At 34.4% G+C, this 24,085-nt stretch overlaps 1 protein-coding gene across 11 annotated transcripts in view; it reads left to right on the top strand.

Annotated features, from left to right (window-relative positions):
• LOC124538776 (tight junction protein ZO-2-like) overlaps positions 1–24,085 on the top strand; it is a 120,068-nt gene that overhangs the window by 87,774 nt on the left and 8,209 nt on the right. For 9 of the 11 annotated variants that reach the window (XR_006966996.1, XR_006966995.1, XM_047115961.1 and 6 more), the window contains 19 exons: positions 7,724–7,899; positions 8,476–8,663; positions 8,739–9,008; positions 9,967–10,131; positions 10,345–10,411; positions 10,667–10,817; positions 11,267–11,399; positions 11,869–12,012; positions 13,053–13,225; positions 14,291–14,462; positions 15,056–15,272; positions 15,755–15,935; positions 17,805–18,029; positions 18,305–18,464; positions 19,169–19,275; positions 20,264–20,392; positions 21,100–21,215; positions 21,847–21,945; positions 23,459–23,803. Coding sequence is in view for 9 of the 11 variants with exons in the window: in XM_047115961.1 (XP_046971917.1) it covers positions 7,724–7,899; positions 8,476–8,663; positions 8,739–9,008; positions 9,967–10,131; positions 10,345–10,411; positions 10,667–10,817; positions 11,267–11,399; positions 11,869–12,012; positions 13,053–13,225; positions 14,291–14,462; positions 15,056–15,272; positions 15,755–15,935; positions 17,805–18,029; positions 18,305–18,464; positions 19,169–19,275; positions 20,264–20,392; positions 21,100–21,215; positions 21,847–21,945; positions 23,459–23,803 (3,218 nt within the window). In the remaining 2 variants the exon portion in view is untranslated. Of the gene's footprint in view, positions 1–974; positions 1,182–7,723; positions 7,900–8,475; positions 8,664–8,738; positions 9,009–9,966; positions 10,132–10,344; positions 10,412–10,666; positions 10,818–11,266; positions 11,400–11,868; positions 12,013–13,052; positions 13,226–14,290; positions 14,463–15,055; positions 15,273–15,754; positions 15,936–17,804; positions 18,030–18,304; positions 18,465–19,168; positions 19,276–20,263; positions 20,393–21,099; positions 21,216–21,846; positions 21,946–23,458; positions 23,804–24,085 lie in introns of those variants that run through there. The other 2 variants (XM_047115966.1, XM_047115962.1) reach the window with 2 other exon arrangements.

Below are 24,085 nucleotides of genomic sequence, written 5' to 3'. Positions count from 1 at the left end.
CCAAACGTTTACATATTCGATACCGGTCAGGTACGTTCTTTTTTTAAATTTGAATATGTCACCGTATATTTTACTATATAGACTTGAAGCAAAATCCTATTAATTCAATATTCGACGGTGACATTGCGTGTCGCATCATAATTTTGACTATCGGTCGCTCGCAATGGCAGGGAAATAATTCCCTTATTGTATAAGGTATTAAGACCAAAAAGGCGTGTTTATCTGTTAACTAAATATCGCAAGGTATAGAATGTCCATTGTCTGTAAAGTAACCCACCAAAGACTTTGCGGGCGTGGAAAGTATTTACACTGTAATTAAAACCTTATGTATCGGTAATAGGAGCTATTGTACGAGTCGTGTATGCAAATTATTCGTAGCATATAGGATTGCAGGTTGAATAATGATGCCGTACAATGTTTACTGCGTACGCGACAGCTTTGTGAAATAGTTGGAATTTGCTTAAGGCTTTCTAAGTATTCGGTGGCAGGTGGTTCCAATTTGGAATAATAGCGGTTTTAAACGCGTAAATAGAATTATATATTTAAATAAAAAATGTAATGTTTTGTTTAAAGAAAATATACAATTAAATAAAATTAAAAATAGTTAATTAAATGTATTTTTAAAAAGGTATAAACTTCGTAAAAAGAGAATGCAATGCTCTCATTACTAAGATGCTACGGAATTTCGTTTCTGCTAATTTGGGGACAAATAAAACGGTGTTAACATCAATGGTGCTTACTATAGTGGCACATGTTTCAACCGACCAAGTTAAATAAACGTGTTTCAGTTGAGAAAATTAATACGATTCATGGTAGTTTGAACTTAGTGATATAATGTTACTGCCTTCGAACTTTAAACAAGCACAAGGTAGTAGGTAGTGTAATCTCATATGGCGCGACGCAGCGTCATCGCTGGACGCCTACGATAGAACCTTCGGCATACTATTACAATATTTAAAAAAAAGTTGTTATTTAATGTTAACCTCTTTTTACGAAGACTATGAAAATAATTCATAAATCTTTAATTGCGGACATTGTGCCTTTTTTTTTAATATTGCGATTTAGTGAAAATTCAAGAAAAATCAAGAATTTGTGATGTGAATAGTGAAACTGGCAGTTTTTCGATGAGTAAACTTTATTTTAAGATGAAGTTGGATAATCTTGGATTGGAAAAATTGCAGGTTCGAAATATAATTTATAATATTTATTTAAGTAGTTATAGATTCGGACAGATTTTTAAAACAGACCAGTAGCGCTGGTGGGAATAATAAATATAGGTAGATTTGGTTATTCGAAATACTTTATCACACGATAATCCGAATTACAATTATTTATTATAAATTTAATATATATTTTTGATAAAATAAATCGTATATTTATTTGTCATACTTGTTACTGTTCATAATATAGATAAATGTGTGTGTGTGTGTAGAAATACCGACAATTACGCTAAAAATTACTACGGAGACTTAAACTATTATATTAGTTAGTGAAAAGGTAAACTGCTTCGATATATCTCTAACTTCCGGCTAATAAAGTAAGATTAACATAGGGAGACATGTCAATACAATGACAAAAACTTGTTTTTATATTTCCTTAAGCCATTTTATAAATATCAAATAAAAATAACTATATCTAACGATCTTAAGAGGTCCAATATACATGGCTATATCGGGTATGTATATTGGCGCTGTAAGAAATATTAATCATTCCTTACAGCGACAATGCGCCAACAACCTTGGGAACTAAGATGTTATGTCAAACAATACTAAGTATAAGAATATCTGATGAGTGGGTGGTACCTACTCAGACATTAACAAGTATAAAGATGGCCCTTTATATGCAGTAGGTGGAACCATAGGTTTGCAATTCGGACAAGCACCGCTGATTTCTGTTGATTTCTTATGTTTGGTGGCAAAGGAATAGAATATCATGATAAAACCTGCATGTGTTGGATATAATGCATTGGCATATCACATGTGGGCACAAATGGAACAGCGTGTATAAACTCTACATCTCCTTAAAACTTCGCTTAACAGTAGGTCATTTGTGAGTCGATATTATTATTTTGCTGTTTTATCTAGGATATTCTAGGATATATGCTGAAGCCGTGCAATCATATCCACCCAAACTCGAATGAGGCGGGAATTTCCTTTGTATTTCCATCAAGTAATTTATTTATTTATTTTTTTAAGATTATTTTATTATAGAATTAGGAACTAAATCTATGTGTTTGGAGTAGGTGATGTTGGTATTTGTGTGAATTTCTAAAGTAACAAACGTAGTTTCTGAACAAGGTTTTTGTTATATAAGTAAAGATGATTAAATCTGCGTAGGCGAATTTATGAGCATAATAATTTATTCGTTCGACTTCGATCTGTAAAAAAATAGGTAGATCTTTAACCTTTTAATAATACGCTTTATTTTTGTTTTGTCATAATCCTATTAAGCAGCTTTTACAAGCGGCTAGACAATTATTTATAACAAAACATACCATTCAAAATTATTTATTACAAAGTATTATATATAATTCTTACAATAACCATCAAATATTTTTTACTAAGTGTAAAGAGAACGTACTGTACTGTACGAGTATAAACCATAAATGAATATATTAGGTGCTTATTAATTAAGAACGAATACTTGGTGTTTGATTTTGAGCCCCTTTAGAAAGATGCCACTCACTAATCGAATATTCTATCTTCAAATAGCAATACTTAGTATTATTGAGATTTTGAGTGAGCCAGTGTCAATACCGGTACACACCGGTACCACCTGAAATTAAATAAATACCCGAACATATTAGAAAAGCTATCTCTAACTTTTAAGACTCGTCTACGTGAGCGTATATTGTCAGAAAGTTCATGTTCCCTCTAGTAGTTTCCCCCTAGTAAACATTACTTCTATTATGCCCTATTATTATTACCTAAACATTTTTGACTATAGATAAAATATATGTATTCATTTTGTGGATACTAAATGTGTATATTGTTGTGTATTGTCAATTACTAATTACCGCATTCATGGTTTTCTGTTTGACCTAAAGGTTGACTGGCAGAGAATGCCTTCAGGCAATTAAGTCCGCCGTTTGTCCCATTTTCTTTAAAGCGTTTAATAAAGTACCTATGTAAATAAATAAATAAGTATAATACTATGAAGTAATAGTAGGTACATGGTAGAGTAGGTAACTAATCGAATTTCATCGACACCAACCGATTCAGTGTCCTTTCTCAAGCTAATCTAATCTGTCAATGTTGCTATGGCTTCTGCATTTATTATGTTGATGACGATGGGGTTTTACAGCCATAATCAATAGATAGTAAATAGTCCAAGTTTTAACTCATGAGTTAGTGTTGAATCGCTGCTCATTTTATTATTGGGAGTATTTTGTACACTTGCTTATTAATTGACAAATATATAGATATTAGTCAATTAAAAGCCGTCTTATTGTTTTTAATGGTTGAGAAGATTAAAAAAACTAAGTTGTTTAATTATTATTATTTTTTTAATCTCTTAAATAGGTAAATAAACTTTCTTAAAGTTGATTTACCATAATGTTTCCTTGGCGGTGAAGTAGAAACAATGAACGTGTGACTGAATATACCTACAGGACATGTAACATCTAAGTTTGTAGAGGTTTTTGAATCAATAATATTTTTTATACCGAAAATATCCCATATTGAAAATGAAATCCTTACTAAATTGTTATCGATAGTAAATTGCAATTTGTATTACTTTGCTATTCATACTATAATATCTGACCATGAGAATAATTTTAGGTCATCAATGCTAGGTGACTGGTTTTAGAAGGTCTAGCAAAGAATGTAGGTAAATGTTGCCCAACAAGAGGAAATTGTAGAATTAAGAGTAACTTAATATCATGAGATAATGACAACATTCGGTAATTGAATGATTGACATACATACGCAGTAAGTAAATCAGATATTAACAATACATTATTTCTATTATCAAATATTCCGGTTTCCTCTTGAAGTATTTACCTATTAAATCGACTAGCAGCTTTTAAAACAACGAATTTGTGTAGAATCGATATTTTGAATCGATTTTTGAGTTTGACAGCTTAATTATAGGACTGTTTATAAATTAAAAAGAAAAAAATACGTTAATTAAAGATCGAATAATTTTATGTTAAGTTTAACAATCGGAAGTTTCTAATAACTACTCAATACACAACGTGGGTTTTAAACTCAACGCCCGGAAATCTTAGAAATGTTCCATAAAGACCTTTCTATATTATAATATCTATTACCGGAAAATAGATAACAATCTTAATTCTAAGTGTTAATTCTATACTTATGTATAAGTTCCTTTGTGTATTTTTAAGTAAAATAAAAAAAAATCTAACGTTAATTCATAATTGCCACTTTCTGAATTGTCGAATTTGGATGAAAGTAGTTTTAATTTTGCTGAGACGGATACATGTGATCCCAAATACAGTATAATTATTATATTATCATCTATAACAAGCTAAATATGAGAGATTTATCCATCTGAGGCCATAACAATGTTTTGTGCCAATGAAAAAGTGACAAGTTCGAAAAAAGAACAGATCTGGATTTGAAATTGTTGGTTTCTTATAAATCTTCTCATTCTTACTCCTAATAGTTTAAAGGAATCCTCTGATCAGACATTCTAATAATAACAAATTCAATGCTATGCTCTGAAATTGACCCAGTATAATAATAATTGTATGAGATGTATAATATAGTAATCTACAGCTCACAGTTACTAGCGCATTCGACGTGTACAGAATACATCAAAAGTTAATAATATAATTGTCTACAAATTATGCAAAATAGAATTTAAATATACACCCACAAAAGCACATTAACAAAATGTTGATCCAATCGCCGCCTATGTTATTTTATACAAAACTAAAAATATTATATAATAATAAATATGAAAATTATGTAAACGATTTATAGAATTAGGTACATATTTGGAAACTATTCTGACCTAGTTGGGCCTCGGAAAATTGTATTTAAAAATAAGACGTCCCAAAAAATATTTTGTCGTAGACTTTTTGGTCTATCTGTAATAAGAAATTCACTACTGATATCAAACTCAAACTCAAACTCAAGCTAGATATAGAATGAGGTTTAGGATTGATTCTAAAGCTTTGAAGGCATATTCAAAGACACATTGTCCTAACAGTAACGCCTCCGCTACCGCCAGCCCTCTCCTGCTTTTAGTATCTATTCAAAGTAAATCTTGATTAACGTTTCATAGTATTAGTCATGTAATACATTCACTCGACACGACAATGGACCGTTGATGTGAAGAATTTTGATGGATTTCTTATCGGTTTAAGTGGAACTATGACTTATCCCTTCGCTATTCGCCGAGGCATTACTTTGATATGATCTCGTTCATTCAATCAAAATTAAGATATATTTTTAATTCAATACTTATATTGTATCTTTTTAAATGAAACGATCAATCATTTGGATAGGATTTTTCACCGATTTCTCCAAAGATATTTTTACCAAAACGAATTCGTTAATAAATAACAAGCGAGGCTTCTTACTTGGTAGTATTACAGATAAATTTGTACGAACAATTATGGAATGGAAAACCAAAGTTAAAGTATCGACCAAGAGCACTATATACATATAAAATTTCAAGTAATAACTAATATAAGAATATCGAACTATTTTTTTTTACATTGTTCGTGTATATTTAACAATACATTGCATACTTAGACGTAATTGGATTTCTAACTAGATTACGAGAGGTTGTACAATCGATGATATGGCCCGGCTAAGACACAAAGGGATTTTTTGTGCAATACATAGCGCAGGTATAGAGGACGGCCATTTAAGTTGTCCGCAAGATCTGATATCTGAAATTAAATTTTTATTAATTAAGAAACAATTAATTTACGTTCGATTTTTTTTATTGATATAGTAGGTGCTATATTCGTACACTTACAATACTACAGGTAATTCGTTTTCTTCTGATAAGTAAGTGGAAACCGAATGCTCCTGTATTAAACATCTTACACAAATTTATTATAGCTTAGCTAATTTAACGAGGAAATTATTACAAAAATAACTTTTAAGCATTATTATCATAATTACGAAAAAAAAAAATGGTAACTGTACAAATTATGACTGCGCCAATAATGCTACCAGTATTTCCCCCCTAGAATAGTAATTACAGTCCTTTGAGAAAAAGTGAATAAGCCCTTCTGTCACCAGTGGAAATAAGTAATAGTTGATAAATAGTAGAGTTATTTTAGGCGAGCAAACTTGAAACTCATCTCATAATACGATCTTCGAATGTCAGAAAGTGATATGGGATATTATCAATAATAATTATTAAATTTATTGGATACACGTATCAAAATACCGTGTCACCGTAAGTCGGTATTCAACATCGAGAACTCACTCATCGAGTTCTCACGAGTGAAATACGAAGTTAATTCTTACATAATAACATTACTGAAGATACAATACAAATTTCAGAATAGGTCTTTGTTGACAGAAAAAATAAAACGATTTAAAAACATTTTGGATTGAACCTTAGCTATGTATTTATTATTTTATATAAGCTACCACTAAAAAAATAATCTTCCCTTTAACACATTTACTCATCAAACTGAAAAAGCGATGTCGAATAATCTCCGAACCTCAAATTTAGAGAAGGCCCAGCAATGGAACATACACCGTCTGTTACTTAACATTTAATAAAACTACTTCATGGATTTATCTCTAAAGGTGTTTGATACCTTCCACTGTAATACAAGAAGATAAAATTAAAAATGCACGCGTTCCTTTGTATACATAACTTGTTTCTTTGTTACTGCAGCTCACTTTGATTCTCTGTGAATGTCATTCTCATCTAGTTCTAATTACAATGTCCTCGAAAACCTTTGACGCGTACGGACGACTTTCTGTACTGTAATCTGCATTATTACTCAGGGACGTTCCCTCTATTTTAAAAAAAGAACAACTATAGCCTTACCTGTTAAAAATATAATACTGTATTATTATTACATTAAGTGCAGTATTTATTATGGTCTTGAGCACAATAAGACAGTTGCAAGTAGTGTGAAGGCAATTACCCCAATTCCAAAAAATTCAAATATATTCTGAATTGCCGATGGTTTCCGATTTGACCATTATAAGTGCCCAACTGTCAGTGCCCTGGTTTATTGTGCCATCTACCTTGGAATAAGACGATAAGACCGGCCTCCCTGGGTCCTATTGACACATAGTCTAATAAAAATAATTTAGATAAAAGAATTCAGTTACATATATAGTTACTGTATCACACAATTCTGTGCGTAGGTTTATTATTTAACATAAATAAAGTTTAAACATTTAAATCTTTTGCGTTGAGCTGTCACAATGATTTCGGAACTCATTCGAATATGCGAAATTCTTTATAATAATTATAACACTAAAGGAATTCGATGTTGATGTTACGTGAAACACTTAAATGATTCATTTATGACTAGTTATCGCCCGCGGCTTCGCTCGCGTTTTAGGGGTTTAGTTGTCACGTCTTAGGCAAATAAAGTAGCCTATCTCCTGTCTTGGAGTTCAAATCTGTTTCATACCAAATTTCGTCCAATTCGGTTCAGTGGTTTGGCAATGAAAGAGCGACAGATGACAGCGTTACTTTCACATTTATAATAATAAAGTATAGATAAGGTCGATTATAATCTTCTTTATTATCGATACGATGTTCTTTCCAGACAGCGGAACGTAACTCCGGTTGGGAGACGCACAGAGTTCGACTCAACAGAGTCCCCGGTTACGGGTTTGGCATCGCCGTCTCTGGGGGCAGAGACAATCCGCACTTCGCGAGCGGTGATCCTTCCATCGCTGTCTCCGATGTTTTGAGAGGCGGTCCAGCGGAAGACAAACTACAGTATGTATTTATTTTTATATCCATTTTTTGTGAAAAGAAAAATATTATAATATAATTATTGGAGCTGAGATGGCCCAGTGGTTAGAACGCGTGCATCTTAACCGATGATTGCGGGTTCAAACCCAGGCAAGCACCACTATATATATGTGCTTAATTGTGTTTATAATTCATCTCGTGCTCGGCGGTGAAGGAAAACATCGTGAGGAAACCTGCATGTGTCTAATTTCATCGAAATTCTGCCACATGTGCATTCCACCAACCCGCATTGGAACAGCGTGGTGGAATATGTTCCAAACACTCTCCTTAATGGAAGAGGAGGCCTTATCTCAGCAGTGGGAAATTTACAGGCTGTTACTTTACTTTACTTAATTATTTATAAGTAATTACCAAGTTGTCATTTATAAGGCTTTTCAGACGGCTCAGATCGTTAAGAAGGTTATTCAGACGAGTGAAATTTTTTCTTCGTTTGTTGTTGATACTTGATAGTTATATACGACAGTTAACAAAGAAATTTCAATCTAAATAACATGTTTGATCGCAGCTTTATTCCAATATTAATTAGAATTTGTATTACAGGGTAAACGACAGAATAGTGTCGGTCAACGGAGTACCTCTCGAAAACGTAGAGTATGCACGAGCTGTCCAGGTATTACGAGAGTCTGGTGCGACGGTATCGCTGGTGGTAAGGAGACGAGCACCGGCACCACCACCAACCGCTCCTACCACCATCAAACTAGCTCTCACGAGAAATGGGAAGAAAGAAGGTTGGTACAGAAAACGTATATTTTATTTACTAAAACTCTCCGAATACATTAATTAAGACGAATTAATTGTTTCAGATTTTGGAATAGTACTAGGATGTAAGATCTATGTAAAAGAATTGACGATGCGAGCGAGGGAACAACTTAACCAAGCCGGGCAGGGTCTTTGCGAGGGTGACGTCATATCTCGTATCAATAACACCGCGGTGACGGACGCAATGACCTTGAAAGAAGCCAAGAAACTCGTGGAGTCTTGCAAGGATCGACTTAACTTGGTCGTTACTAGAGAACTCATTAGGGAGGAGACGGTCACGAATGGAAATTACCAGAATAATTACAGTAGTTTAGGTACGTGTTTTTAATGCAGAAATGTATTAAAATTCTTATTATATTTTTATGATTGACACTTTAATTTGTGGCCTGCGTCCTGTGTTTTATATAATTTACATACATGTACTTTTACAAAAATAGTCAACGTAAAATCAATTTAATAATGCTATTTATTTATTCACTTATACTATTTTTACGTTATCGTCATTCGATTTTCCTATTCCTAATTGGAACTTATGAGATTTATCTAACATATCTAATTTGAAAATGGCTTAACTACTTGAACTTCAAAGTCATTGAAAGACATTTTGAGAAATTTATTTACGTACCTTATTCACGTCAGTGGTCTAAACTCAATTTATATTAATTTTAACACTAACAGACTCAAATACCATATTGTTTTTTTGATAGATTCAGTCTTATCACTATATATTATAAAACAAAGCCAACAGGCCGCAGCTGTCTGTCTATATGTTCTCGATAAACTCCAAAACTACAGAACGGATTCTCATGCGGTTTTCACTAATCGACAATTGAATTGGTATAATTAATTAAGGTTATTGTGTGAATAAGTTAAAATGGAACGGACCAGGGAGTTTTCATTTCTATAATAATATATTTCAATGTATTTAATGACAGAACAAACATATGTGTATAGATAAAATTTAAATTAAAAGAAACAATAATAATAATAATCATCATAATAAACATTTATTGAGCAAATTACACTACTTTCACACGACATAAAAAACGAAACATAACAAAGTATCACTTATCCTAAAATACATCAAACAAAAAAAATAATGATAACTAAAAATACAAAACTTATATCCACCCGTGCAAAGCCGGGACACTTGTTAACGATAAATTATAATTAAAACGAACCCTCACATTATTTGATAATTAAAGGATAATCGTTCTTACATCACGCATCAGTCGAGGTAATCCCCTAATTCAATTGCCCTTATTTTTCCAGAAGCGACGCCTCACACGACCTATCCTAGCAGTGGGGATACGATGTCCTCTCCGTACTCCAGCAGCGGACAGAATCTGTACGTGGCGGCGCCGGTTCGTGGTGCTGACAACCGGCGCGGGCCTCTCGACGAGCAGCCGCCGCGACCACCTCCACCGAGAAATGATGGTATGTGCTATGGCAACATTCACTTAATAAAAAAGAAGTAATATAGTCTAGGAGAGGATATGACAGGACAAGTTTGCACTTTGCACTCTAGCAAATTCGAAACCAAAAATATTATTTTACACATGGAAATTAACACGTACTCAAATGATTATTAGAATGTGTTATTTGTTTTTAACCGTTCTTTGTGATTTTTTATTCCATTTTAATTTACAGATTACTATAGCAGTCGTAGGCAATTATATGAAGAAGATGGTATGACCAATCAGAGGAACAAGCCGCCGTAAGTATTTGTCGTCGCGACATTTATTCTAAGTTGCATTTTAGTATCTATATTTGCATAGTGCGACTATAATTGACAAAACTATTCTGACCTTTTACTTCTGTGTACAAGTTCGTCTATGTGATGATAGTTTGGAAATGGGAGTAGAATAAAGTTTTAAATTTGTAAAATCATGTCTACTTTTCTGAATTACACTCGAATTCCGACCAAGTGGGAAAACCTACTATACATTAATTGTTTTTTTATTTTTGACAGAAGCGAACCGAGATTAATAAGTTTCCAAAAGGAAGGTTCAGTTGGACTCAGATTGTGTGGCGGAAATCGATCTGGCGTCTTTGTATCTGGAGTGCAGCCAACCAGTCCCGCTGCGCTACAGGGACTCCAACCGGCGGACAAGATTCTCAAGGTACAAATCTTTAAGAAACAAAATTTAAAGAAAAAGTTTTTTTTAATAAATATGAGACAACATCACATACATTACTCTGATCCCGATGTAAGTAGCTGAAGCACTTGTGTTATGGAAAATCAGAAGTAACGACGGCACCACAAACACCCAGACCCAAGACAACATATAAAACTAATGGTAATCCACATCGACTCGGCCGGGAATCGAACCCGGGACCTCGGAGTTACGTACCCATAAAAACCGGTGTACACACCACTCGACCACGGAGGTTGTCAAAACCTAGAAGGTTAATATTCCCTGATTCACAGGGAAATCAAAAAAAAAGCTCAAACCTGATTTTTCATAGTATTGACTCAAAATTTGTCAAGTGCTATTGATAATTGGGCCATTAAAAGACAAAATCGTAGGATATAGTATTTGATCTAATTCACGTCATTTATACTCTTCAGGTCAACGACATGGAAATGAAAGGGGTGACGCGGGAGGAGGCAGTTCTGTTCCTGCTAAGTTTACAGGAAAGAATAGACCTGATAGTACAGCACTCGCCCGACGAGTACAACGCAGTGGCCAGCGGACAGATGCGTGAGTAATATAAAAAAATCAACCAGAGTATGCTATTTGACTGGTTTTTAAAATCCATTTTATATTATTAAGTAGAGGTTAAGGAACCCAGTAAAAGTTGTTCATTTTTACATATTTATTGAAAAATATCAAATTACTTACTTACTTTGACAATGTGGAGTTGCAATGCGGTTGGTGACGTCACTTGCCTGTATTTTAATCTGGGGCACATAAAATCCACATACAGTAGACAAACGAGGTTAACGAGCAAGTGACGTCATCATAAAGCCGACGAATCAGGAGCATTTAGTGTCACGTGACACGTTTAAAAAAATGCATTTCTATTTACGGATTTTTTTTTCAACTTTAGTTAATAATTAACCATTTTTCAACTTATAGTATATACTGTTTTAAATAATTGACACTTTATTATTCACATTGTCAAATAGCCACATAGACAAAAAAGCTTTATAAATATTCGCCATTCCAGCGGGAGACTCGTTCCACATCAAGACGCACTTCCACTACACGGAGCCCACGGAGGGCGAGATGTCGTTCCGCTGCGGAGACGTGTTCCACGTACTGGACACGCTGCACAACGGCACCGTCGGCGCCTGGCACGTGTACCGGATAGGTGAGCTGACTTTACGACAAACTTGACCTAACGGACATTTCAACCCCATTACTTTTTTAATTTATTTATTTAACATAAAAAACGAATTTATTATTACATTTGATATACAACAACAGCCTGTAAATTTCCACTGCTGGGCTAAAGGTCTCCTCTCCCTTTGAGGAGAAGGTTTGGAACATATTCACCACGCTGTTCCAATGCGGGTTGGTGGAATACACATGTGGCAGAATTTCTATGAAATTTGTCACATGCAGGTTTCTTCACGGTGTTTTCCTTCACCGCTGAGCACGAGATGAATTATAAAGACAAATTAAGCACATGAATCAGCGGTGCTTGCCTGGGTTTGAACCCGCAATCATCGGTTAAGTTGCACGCGTTCTAACCACTGGGCCATCTCGACTCGACATTTGATATACTTATGACATTTTATTATATAGTATCTGTGCTCGCGAATTCGTGCGCATTTGTACAGACTGTCAAGTATAAGTTGGCGTTCCTGTGGCGGTACCTGCTACACCCTTTGTTTTGCCACTTTTTTGTTTATTTTACCAATATCTCCCTAGAAAATTATTCTCTACGTCTCATTTTTAATAGATTTTGGCTAAGTCTTCTTAATAAGGGTACATAAAACAAATAAGATATAAATGAACAAAAAAAATTAGTACATGTTTTTGCCACACGCCAACATACACTTGACGCGCTATATTTAACAAAATTATTGTTGTAGCCGTAAACTTACGTCAGCTTTCTGCCAGTGAAAGTCCAATCAAAATCTGTCTAGCGGCTCCAAAGCCGGAACAAACAGACAGAGAGACAAAAATTGAATAAAATGATATTTTGTTATATATACCGTATAAAAAATATTTGCACATTTAGTTAAAAAAGCGGTTATTTTAATTTTGCAATCATACAATACAACAGAAACTCTAATTTTATTGTATGTAATTTTTTTGTAATGAATGCTACATACATTATTTCAATTGTTAAAGTTCAGTGTGAGGGTAAAATATGTAAAAACTAATTTAAAAATATTGACTTAGGGCGTAACAACCAGGAGGTCCAAAAAGGCACAATACCAAACAAAGCGCGCGCTGAAGAGCTTGCGACGGCGCAGTTCAACGCCACCAAGAAGGAGATGTCTGGCAATGACGTCAAACATAACTTCTTTAGAAGAAGACGTTCGACGCATCGACGCAGCAAGAGCTTAGGAAAGGTATGAATTAGCTGTATCTTTGAATTTTTAATGATCAACTCACTAAATATTTACAGCCTAAAATACAGGGTGAGTCGTTTTGCCTTAGAATTTATTTAACTGTTTATAATTTTGATTCTTATAAACAATTATTACTACTATTCATGTAATAGTTCTTTTATAATATAGTGTACGAAGACACATGTATATTTCAAGTCTGTCAAACCAAAATGATAATGATCTTATTTTAAAGTATAGTTGTTTTTTATGTTTACTTTTTGAAATCAATAAATAAATATTCCTCAATTTTGAAGAAAAACGGTGCTGATCACAATTTGTATTGAAAGTATCTTACCAATGATGCTGCATTATAGGTTAAATAAAAGACTCAGATAAACAGGAACATCAAATAATTAACAATATTTATTTTTACGGTTTTCTTTACAATCATCCATTATCTTCCGTATTTAAAGGCAGATTAACAATTCCCATGTCAAATGTAATAATATTCTATTTCTACTTTTATTTATAAACATGTCAAACCAAAAAGTATTCATTATATTCATATAATTCTGTGACTGAATATAGCTCAACAGCTAGAAGTTATATAACATTTAATGATTATTTATAAATATATTTAAAATACTTTATAGGCTTACATTACTATGTCGATTTCTTAACGAATAGGAAAGATTATTTTGGCTATTTATTTATTTATTTAGGGACAACCAACAGAAGTTACAACATTAGTAATTGCATAAAATATGTTCTTAGACAAAGAATTAATTGCACTTCCAATTACAGGTTATCACAGCATGCATGAATAATTGAGATACAAAAAAAAAAGTAAAAATGATTAAGTTACAAGAGACATCAAAATTATTAATTAAATATAAAATAATAATATGTACTTACTTCAATGTTAATTTTATAAGAATTCAAATTTAAATAGTTGCATATCATAGTCAATTGCATAAACATTAATTTATTCTAACTTAATTTAATTTAATTTGAGATATATTCCAAAGGCTATATTCCAAAGTATCACTAGCAGTCGTAACTGATCTGGGGGTCATGTCGCTGCAGGAGCATTGGGATGAAGTGGTGCTATCGGACAGCATCAGCAAGTTCCCGGCGTACGAGCGCGTGGTGCTGAAGCAGCCCGGCTTCGTGCGGCCCGTCATCGTGCTGGGCGCCGTGGCAGACCTGGCGCGCGAACGCCTGCTGGCAGACAACCCAGACAGCTTCTCCTCGCCCAGTCAGTGCTCATCCACATACACGTTACATGATCATCATAACTTCGATTACCTTAAAATTGCCACTAATTTTCTTGGCCAGTATTTCTGATGAAACATATACCGCAACTGAGATGGCCCAGTGGTTAGAATGCGTGCATCTTAACCGATGATTGCGGGTTCAAACCCAGGCAAGCACCACTGAAATATGTAATAAAAATGTGCTTAATTTGTGTTTATAATTCATCTCGTGCTCGGCGGTGTAGGAAAACATAGTGAGGTAACTTGCATGTGTCTAATTTCATCGAAATTCTGCCACATGTGTTTTCCAACAACCCGCATTGAAACAGCGTGATGGAATATGTTCCAAACCCTCTCCTCAATGGAAGAGGACGCCTTATCTCATTAGTGGGAAATGTACAGGCTATTACTTTAATTTATATCCCGCAAAATTAGCGTAATGAAGTATGAAAGTATATTTTTATTTGAGACACGTTCTACTTGATTAAACTAAAAACTCGTTTTTAGACAACATATTAGCGAAATAGTAAACAATTGTTTGGATGAACTATGATATATTTTGGACATAAATGACTTACTATGAATAAAATTGCAGAAATGGACAGCACTCTCGAGGACAGTAAAACGAAGTCCACTGGTATCATTCGCTTGTCCAGCATCAGAAGCATCATGGAGCGAGGGAAACATGCCTTACTGGACATCACACCTAACGCCGTGGACAGACTTAACTATGCCCAGTTTTACCCTATAGTTATATTTTTGAAGGCAGACAGCAAACATATCATTAAACAACTTAGAAGCGGCTTGCCCAAGTAAGTAACTAGTTTTGTAAGCAATTTATCTTAGCCTTATTATAGGTAGGCATGCTGGCAAACTCCACAGGACCACCTGATGGTAATTAGCTACCACCGCCCATAGACACAATGGCTAATAACAATGCCAAACCGCATAATAACAATGCCACTGGCCTTGGAAACGAATACGTTATGTCCTTTGTGTCTTTAGTAAAACTGGTCGAGCTTCAAAACCGGAATACAACAGTACTAAGTATTGAATTGTGAAGCATTGAAATTATACAAATCATGATAAATAATATATCTCCTGGCTAAAAAATACTAATCTGTAAGTAAAATAGGGTAACTTAATTTCCTGCTTCTGCTATCACAAAGGATCATTAATCGATTGAAAACCGCTAAAATATAAAATATATTTATGACATTTTATTTTTGATTCATGCTGTATATAAAATTGATTCAAAAGATCTTGTTTTAATAATGAAATATTATAATTCAAGATCAGCCCACAAATCATCCAAAAAGCTCCTCGAGCAATGCCAACACATGGAGCGCGTGTGGGGACACGTGTTCACGCACACCATCACACTGAGCGAGGCCAATCAGAACACATGGTTTAACAAGCTCTGTGACCTCATACAGAGGACTCAACAACAGCAGCTATGGGTCTCAGAGACCAAGGTCAGTTTGATAATATTTATCGAATATAATTATGGTTACATTTGGTTAATCCATTCATTCTTTTTGTATCTGTCTGATTCGTAAATGTGTTATGAATATTATTTAACTGTCAATCGATATATATGCTTTAAGATAAAGGATTTCAAATTAAACGTAAATGAAGTTATGCTCAAGGTATTTGCTTGGTCAAGGTGTTGGGTGCATTTGGTATATACTTTATAATTATATGCTCTCTGTATAACCTCACAAAGACATATGGATGCGACATAAATTAATATAAATATATTTTTCGATAGTTCAAAGTATGGTATGTAACGTGTCGCATCCATATGTCTCCAAGTATATTTATGTACAAGGCATATTAACCAATTTCTTTCTGTTCTGTCTTGCGGCGGTGTAGCACGTTGAAATGGTGTCGGACATATACTTTCCTCAGCCACCATCCCCTTACCCTGCCTTCTATCCCATATCGTACCCTATCAACTATTATCCACCATCCCCCCAAAAGCCAGCTCGCATGAACATGTCTTCATCAAACTCTAACACAAAACTCACCAATCGCCATGACGTGTATGACGCTAACAGAAATCGTGTTGTCCCTTACTACTATTCTGAAACGATTCCATGCATGCCGAACAATATGTACAGCACGCCTAAACCGTACCCAAACAGAAATAGACCCATGAGCAACCAATATGATGAGAGGCAGCAGCTCTACCACAGATCGAAAATGAATCCGAGACTGCAAAACTCCAGCATCAGTCCGGAGCTGTCCCAAATCTTTAACAAGAGCAACGCCACCCAATCTTTCAGACCTTACAGCGTCCTAGAAACGTCTAAAAAATCACCATTACCGAATATACAAAGACCGACTTCAGTTGTTCCCGTTACGGAACAATTCAGACCAGCGTCCATGTTCTTCCAAGACGATTCTAGAAAGTCCAATGATGTACCCGAATGGAAGGCGCGTCTCCAAAAAGAAATGCCAAAACCCATATTGGACAAATCTTTGAAAAAGATTTGCCTAATACCAAATTGTAAATGCAATGATAAACCCGCTAACAATATCATTAGGTACAGTGAATCTCGGACTCTTCCTTCAGTCTCTGAAAGATCTCTTGATAAAGTGAAAAACCTCTCTCTCCCAACTCTAAAGTTAGATGAATTGGATAAATTTGGCAAGGAAGAGGAAATACAAGTCGAACGAGACTCCCTCTCCCTAAATAAGCCAGTGTCAGAGCAACATTTAGGTTATGTATAGTTTCGATGTGACGAGCTTCTATATTTTTAGCGTAAAAAGTTACCACTAGACATAACATACTATTATTATTTGCATATATATTATTTAACGCTTATATATTGTTATTTTACCTACTTGACGAGCATTCAATGATGGCGCTATAAATTGCATTGTGCTTTTAAACTTTTCGCTTTTTAATATATTTTTTATTTATTTTATGTTGTGTTTTGTTATTTTATTGCCTTATATCAATCTGTTGATTGATTTGAATATTTTTTTTGTGTGTATAATTTTGTAAATATGTACCACCAAATATATCAGTGTAATATACCACGTTTGATAATAATTAAGAATAAACATTCAAATAAATTTAATTGATATATTAAACTTACTGTCTTCGCTCGAAGACAATTAACGTTTTATAACGAATTTTATTTGAATGTATATTTCTGAGTGAACCTTGCATTAATCATTCACAGACACTAAACTTGATTTTAGTATCTGTAAAGTTTTTGAGCGATCATTCATTTGTCTTGTCTTATCACCCCATTCCATACCCACCCTCGACGCTGCTGCTCAAAAATGGAACACTGAAACAAAATGGATGCCAAACAAAATGGCGGACACAGAGGCCAGAGCCGCTGTCAGACGACTTTTTATTCTCGATGTCTTCGAGTTCAGAGAACAGATTATCATACGCGTCTAGTCCTGAAAGTGACTTGGAAGTCAGTCCGCCACCAGCACCGAGACTGGTGAAGTCATCATCGGACCCGTCCATAGCGACCACTCAAGATAACATGGATCGTGACGATGATATCAATCAAATGGCCGACGCGGTGCCTCCGCCATATTCGGTAAATAGCTCATTACATACAAATCATTGAGTACACCCAGTCATTTGCAACAAAAATTAAACCTTATTACCTAGAAGATACCGTATATTTTTCTTTTTATTGAAAGGAAAAATGTTGCAATAACTGATTGTACTCAAAATTACCATCGACACAACTTTTATGTAATCAATCAAACAAATATATAAAATTAGTAACATTTAAACGCCTTCGATACATTTTTGTCATTGTAAAAATGATTTAAGGCAGTGGTATTAAAGTTCTTTTTGCAACAACAGCAAGGTGGCTACGATAGCAAATACGGTTTTGCCAACGGCAACGGCCCGCAAAGCAACGGTGGCAATCATAGCCAGAATATGCCCCCGACGAGTGAAGCACCGCCTTACCAGTGTACTCCGATGACCCACTCACCCCCGCACTCGCCTCTGTACGGAACTGGTAAGATATGATGATACGAGCCATCTATGTCGATTATACTACAAAGGTGTGCGCAATCATAAATGCTCACATCTCTCTTTCATACTCCAATGGGATGTCAAATCCAACTAGACCGAAATTTGTTCGGGCGTCAGTTTTATGTGAAATACGAAAAAGTATCCGTTCAAGAAAGCAAGTTCTACTTGAATTGTCTACGTTGCAAAGCTGTTTATTCGAAATTATTATTTTGGAAAAGAAATAAGACACCAACTTGACATATTTCATTTGAAAAAGAACTGTTCGGTGTTGCTATTTTGATAAATTCATCGTTAAAGCTAGTGAACAAAAGATTACGTTCTTAATATTTAATTACAACAACAACAACAACAACAGCCTGTAAATTCCCACTGCTGGGCTAAAGGCTTCCTCTCCCTTTGAGGAGAAAGTTTGGAACATATTCCACCACGCTGTTCCAATGCGGGTTGGTGGAATGCACACGTGGCAGAATTTCTATAAAATTTGTCACATGCAGGTTTCCTCACGATGTTTTCCTTCACCGCTGAGCACGAGATGAATTATAAAGACAAATTAAGCACATGAATCTGCGGTGCTTGCCTGGGTTTGAACCCGCAATCATCGGTTAAGATGCACGCGTTCCAACCACTGGGCCATCTCGACTCTCTGATTTAATTAAGAATAGCTTTAATAAAGATATTCGTTTGCAGTGCCCGAGCTGCCGCCGCGCAGCGGGCCGGCGGCGCGGCCGGCGGGCGGCGTGCTACTGCCCGCGCCGCCGCCCACCCGCGCGCACGGCCTGCGCCACACCCCCGCGGTAACCGCTCGCCCTACATCGTTTTATGAGACGCATTCCATATTTCAGATTTTAAATTAACATGGTTCAAAAAAAATAAATCAAATATCAAAATATACTTTACTAGCTTTTGCCCGCGACTTCGTTCGCGTGGACTTCAGGTTCGTCCCGTCTAGTCTAGTAATCGCTTAAAATCACTTCGTAAATAAGCCATTATTTCTCGTACAAAGTAAAGGATAAAAAATGGTTATTGTGGGTTATTCCTAAGAGATAAACATATACCATCACAGACTTTTTTGTAGACCTTTTTAAGTTGTACAATACTGTAGTACATTGTTTTGATCTATCTTGTAGGATTCAGTCAGCGTTTGCAATGTAAGCGCAAAAAATGTGTTTTTTTACGACCTCACATTAGAAACCTCAAAAATTGTAGCCTATGTGTTATTCTGATGTATAAGCTATATTGTGGTAAAGTTTCATTCAAATCCATTCAGTAGTTTTTACGTGAAAGAGTAACAAACATCCATACATCCATACTTACAAACTTTCGCCTTTATAATAGTAGTAGGATTCAAGTGGGCTTTTTCAAGCACTTTTGAATCGTCATATAACAATTAAGTGAAGCTACCACCGGTTCGGAAAGTAGATTCTACCGAGAAGAACCGGCAAGAAACTCAGTAGTTACTCTTTTTCAACATTTTAAAAACAGTACAGTCATGTTAAAATAAATATAATATTTATTTATTTTTATGAATACAAGTATTTAAATGTCTTTTTTATTTTTTTTTATTTAGTCGAGTTCAATATTTCAACATTATCTACAAATGTCTTAATCGCGAGACTCGTTTTAAATAATTGTCGCATTCCTATTATTTACTAGCATTTAAAATTAATTCTAGCTATTGTCATGCCTATCCAGATTAGGATACATACAAATACATATTAGTGATTTTTTATTTCTGAGACTCATTTACATTTCATTCATACATTCATTCATTTCGTAATTTAGGGTCGGCCGAGTGCCCAGGAGCGGTTATTCGGTCCGCCGAAGGAAAACAGCGAGGACACGGCGACGTACAGCGCGCGACCGGCGCACGGACAAGGGTCGCTGGACCGGCACAGACATCCAAACAATCCGGTAAATTTATATATACTTTAATTACAAGGTATTTTTTTTAGATCTGAAAATACTACTAGCATTTTTGCCGCAATTTCACGGGCTCATTATTTTATAATTAAGGCCTTTAATGTAAATAATATTATTATTCGTCCACTTTCTCTTTAATTTTGATAGGATATTAAATTTTGCAATTTTAATATGATACTGTAATTTATGAACCAGTATGGTGTCAAAACGCCAATTATCAAAAATCTTCAATTATATCTTTTTCTCAAAAGTTAGGTTTAAAAAAGTGTTTATTGACTAAATTATTTTAACAATGATGGAAATAGAGTTTTTATTATGGGCATAAAGTAGTTCTGTAAATAGCATTCAATAATCTCCTTGATTATAATTTATTCCGACTGCAGAAGGAATAAAGGTAAACAAAGCTTAAATTTACGTATGTCGATTACGTATCTTAGCTATATTGTGCACTAATATACATTCTTATTTAACATTAATTATAATACATCACTACTTCACATATCGACTTATATGTTCTTTACTTTCAATGGTTCATTTATCTTTTAAAAATCGACGTTCGACGTTTAAAAATCCATAGAGAATATCATAGACTTTCAAGCTCTCGACAAAGACATGGCGGCAAATTAATATCGAGTGTTGTCTATGTGACTTTTGTCATCTATGGTTTGAATAGACTATATAGAAGTACTTTCGTACAGAACTACGACGGCACGCCGCCCTACGACTACAGCGGGCCGGCGTCCAACAGCAACTCCATGGGCTCGTGTCGCCTGCCGCCCAACGCGCCGGACGACCTCAAAGTCGCTCCCACCATGTAAGTTACTACAACCTATATCTATTCAAATATCTAAATACTTTATAAATAATAAATTCAAAATAGATTAGATGTAACATCCTTTCCAGACCAAATAAAATTGTTCATATTTATAAGAACTCAAAAATTTTGTTTGTAATGTTGCCTGTTAATAAAAATAAAAGAAAAGCTACACTAAAGTCACTAGCAACACTTGTGGAGATTTGTTAAACTGAATAAAAGAGTATTATTTCATAAATAACCTCATACGAGCAACTTAATACTTTATTGTATATTGGAAATATACTTACCTTTAGTAATATTTATAGTCTAAAAAATAATATTGTAACTCAATTGACATACAAAAAGTATTATTTACTCTTTAAAAACTGTAAAGTGATATATACATACCTTTTCTATTAAAATGAAAAAAGGTATAAAAAAGCTTTAATTATTTATCTACAAATCATAATCTATATTGTACATATTATACATTTTTTCCAGCCAATATAGTTCGTAACATCAGTTAGTAAATAAATTAATGTAGTACAGTCAACAAAACAATTCATTACGTTCAAATGCATTAAATAAAAAAATACTTTATTAAAACATTAAATCAAAAATACGCTACAATAACACTCTGCCCCTCCAGTAAACTAGACCCCCCGCCGCCCAACCCCGCGCACAGTCCGCAGCGCACACACGAACACAACTCGTTGGACTACACGAGGCCGCCGCCGGATAACTACAGGTTAGTGAATTTATACAGTCATTACTCATATATAAACTTTTATTTAACTTCACTGTTAGTATCATAGCTATAAATCATCTGAAAATCAGTGCTGTGCATTAGCACAGCTTATACTGAGATGAACCCCTTGCTACCTACACTGTGTTCTTTAAATTTAATTTTTTTCCTGTATAATCTATGTAATGATATGAAAAAAAATTGTTGGTATGATAGTCTCCAAGTCAATTCTTATTTTAGCGTATTAGTATGTTTTATAATTTAAACATTAACATCTTTAGTTAATTAGAAAAGGTACATGGTAACTTTTTTTATTAACAGGAGTGTTTAATTTGTGTTGTGTAACGTATACCTTAATAGGCAACTATCTTGGAAGGTGCATATTTACAATTAAATTACAGTTTAATATTTACTTATATAATAATTTCATTTAAATAATAAGAATAACGTAATATTTAAAAAATAATATTTCTGAATTGCATATAAGAATTTGATTTATACGTACTTAAAATATTTATATATCTATACAGAGTTTCGTAAACAACCGAACAACTTTTTATCTTAGTGTGCGTAAAGCTACGCTTGACAAACTTACTACTACTTCACGAATGTGCGTGTACTTTTTACCTTAGTGTGCGTGACAGCAGCGTTTGATACCGCCAAACGTACACTTTTTTACTAGTATGCGTGTACTTTTTATCTTAGGGTGCGTGACAGATACGCTTGATATTCGCCATACGTTGTACTACTTTACTAGTGTGAGTGTACTTTTTACCTTTGTGTGCGTGACAGCAATGTTTGATATTCGCCAAACGTTCTACTACTTTGTTAGTGTGAGTGTACTTTTTACCTTAGTGTGCGTGACAGATACGCTTGACACTTATCAAACGTACTAATGGTTTACTAGTGTGTGTGTACTTTTTATGTTAGTGTGCGTGACAGCAACGCTTGGTACTCACCAAACGATATGCTTTAGGTTTTCTTTGTATTCCCTTATCTACCTGGTTTTGTCTTATTTTATTACAATTCTTCGAAAATTCTAAAACAATAGACAATTGCAAATAATAATACTTGCTTTTAATCTTCTCGCTAATCCTTTGTTAGGATAAGAGTTTTGTATTCCGTTTGAGATTTGAACACTTTGTATTTGAATGAATTTTGCAAATGTTATTTATAAGCCTCACTCAGATCCTCAAGGTATTCTACCAAAGCCAATATGATATGATTTAAAAAAAAATATATATGTATATTATAATTATCTGATAATATTTTATTCTTTTAATTTTCTGATTAGGTTAAGAAATTTAAGATTGTACATACATTAATTAACTAGAATTACTTAAAGCGTTACGATCTAACTTGCGGCTTCCTTATGCAAAATTATACTTAAAAAAAAAGTATTTACAGTGCTCAGTTTTTGTACCATATTTCTAAAAATAGCAACATTAAGTCAATTATCTTTTAATTTTTCAGATAATTTAAAAAAAAGTAATATGAATAAATAATTTGTTCGCAGAGTTCAAGACAACTACCGCAGCCCGCAGACTCGACCACCACCGATGAACGGCAACAGTCCGCACGCCCAAAATTCTCACAGCGCGCAAAATTCTCACAGCGGTCAAAACTCTCATAACGTGCAAAATTCTCATAACGTGCAAAATTCTCACAACGCGCAAAATTCCCATAACGCCCAAAATTCTCACAACGCCCAAAATTCTCATAACGCCCATAACTCTCACAACGCTCATAATTCCCATAACGCCCAAAACCCTCACACCGCGCACAACGTGCCGACCACTCCGATGCACGCTAGAGGGCCGTCCCTGCCAAACGTGCCAACCAACGATCATGCTAAGTACAGGTAAGATTTTATGTAAATAAGATATTGATAAAAAGCTAAATAAATACGAGCACACATGTGCCAAAAAATTGGTAGAAATATTGTTAGAATCTACTTTGCAAACCGGTGGTAGCTTAATATAATATCAACTATATTAAATTTCACTTAAATGACTGAAAATGATTCAAAATTCTCGTAAAAGCCTAATTGAACAAAGTATATTTTAATTTGTTTTTTGAATGCACAAATTTGAAGGCATAAGAAATTTTCTTACATTTGTTTTGGTGATCCATTCATATGCAG

This window comes from Vanessa cardui, chromosome 21 (assembly GCF_905220365.1).
Source record: "Vanessa cardui chromosome 21, ilVanCard2.1, whole genome shotgun sequence".
NCBI lineage: Eukaryota > Metazoa > Arthropoda > Insecta > Lepidoptera > Nymphalidae > Vanessa > Vanessa cardui.
The sequence above is the reverse complement of the archived record's forward strand: the minus strand, read 5'-3'. Positions and strand labels throughout refer to the sequence as shown.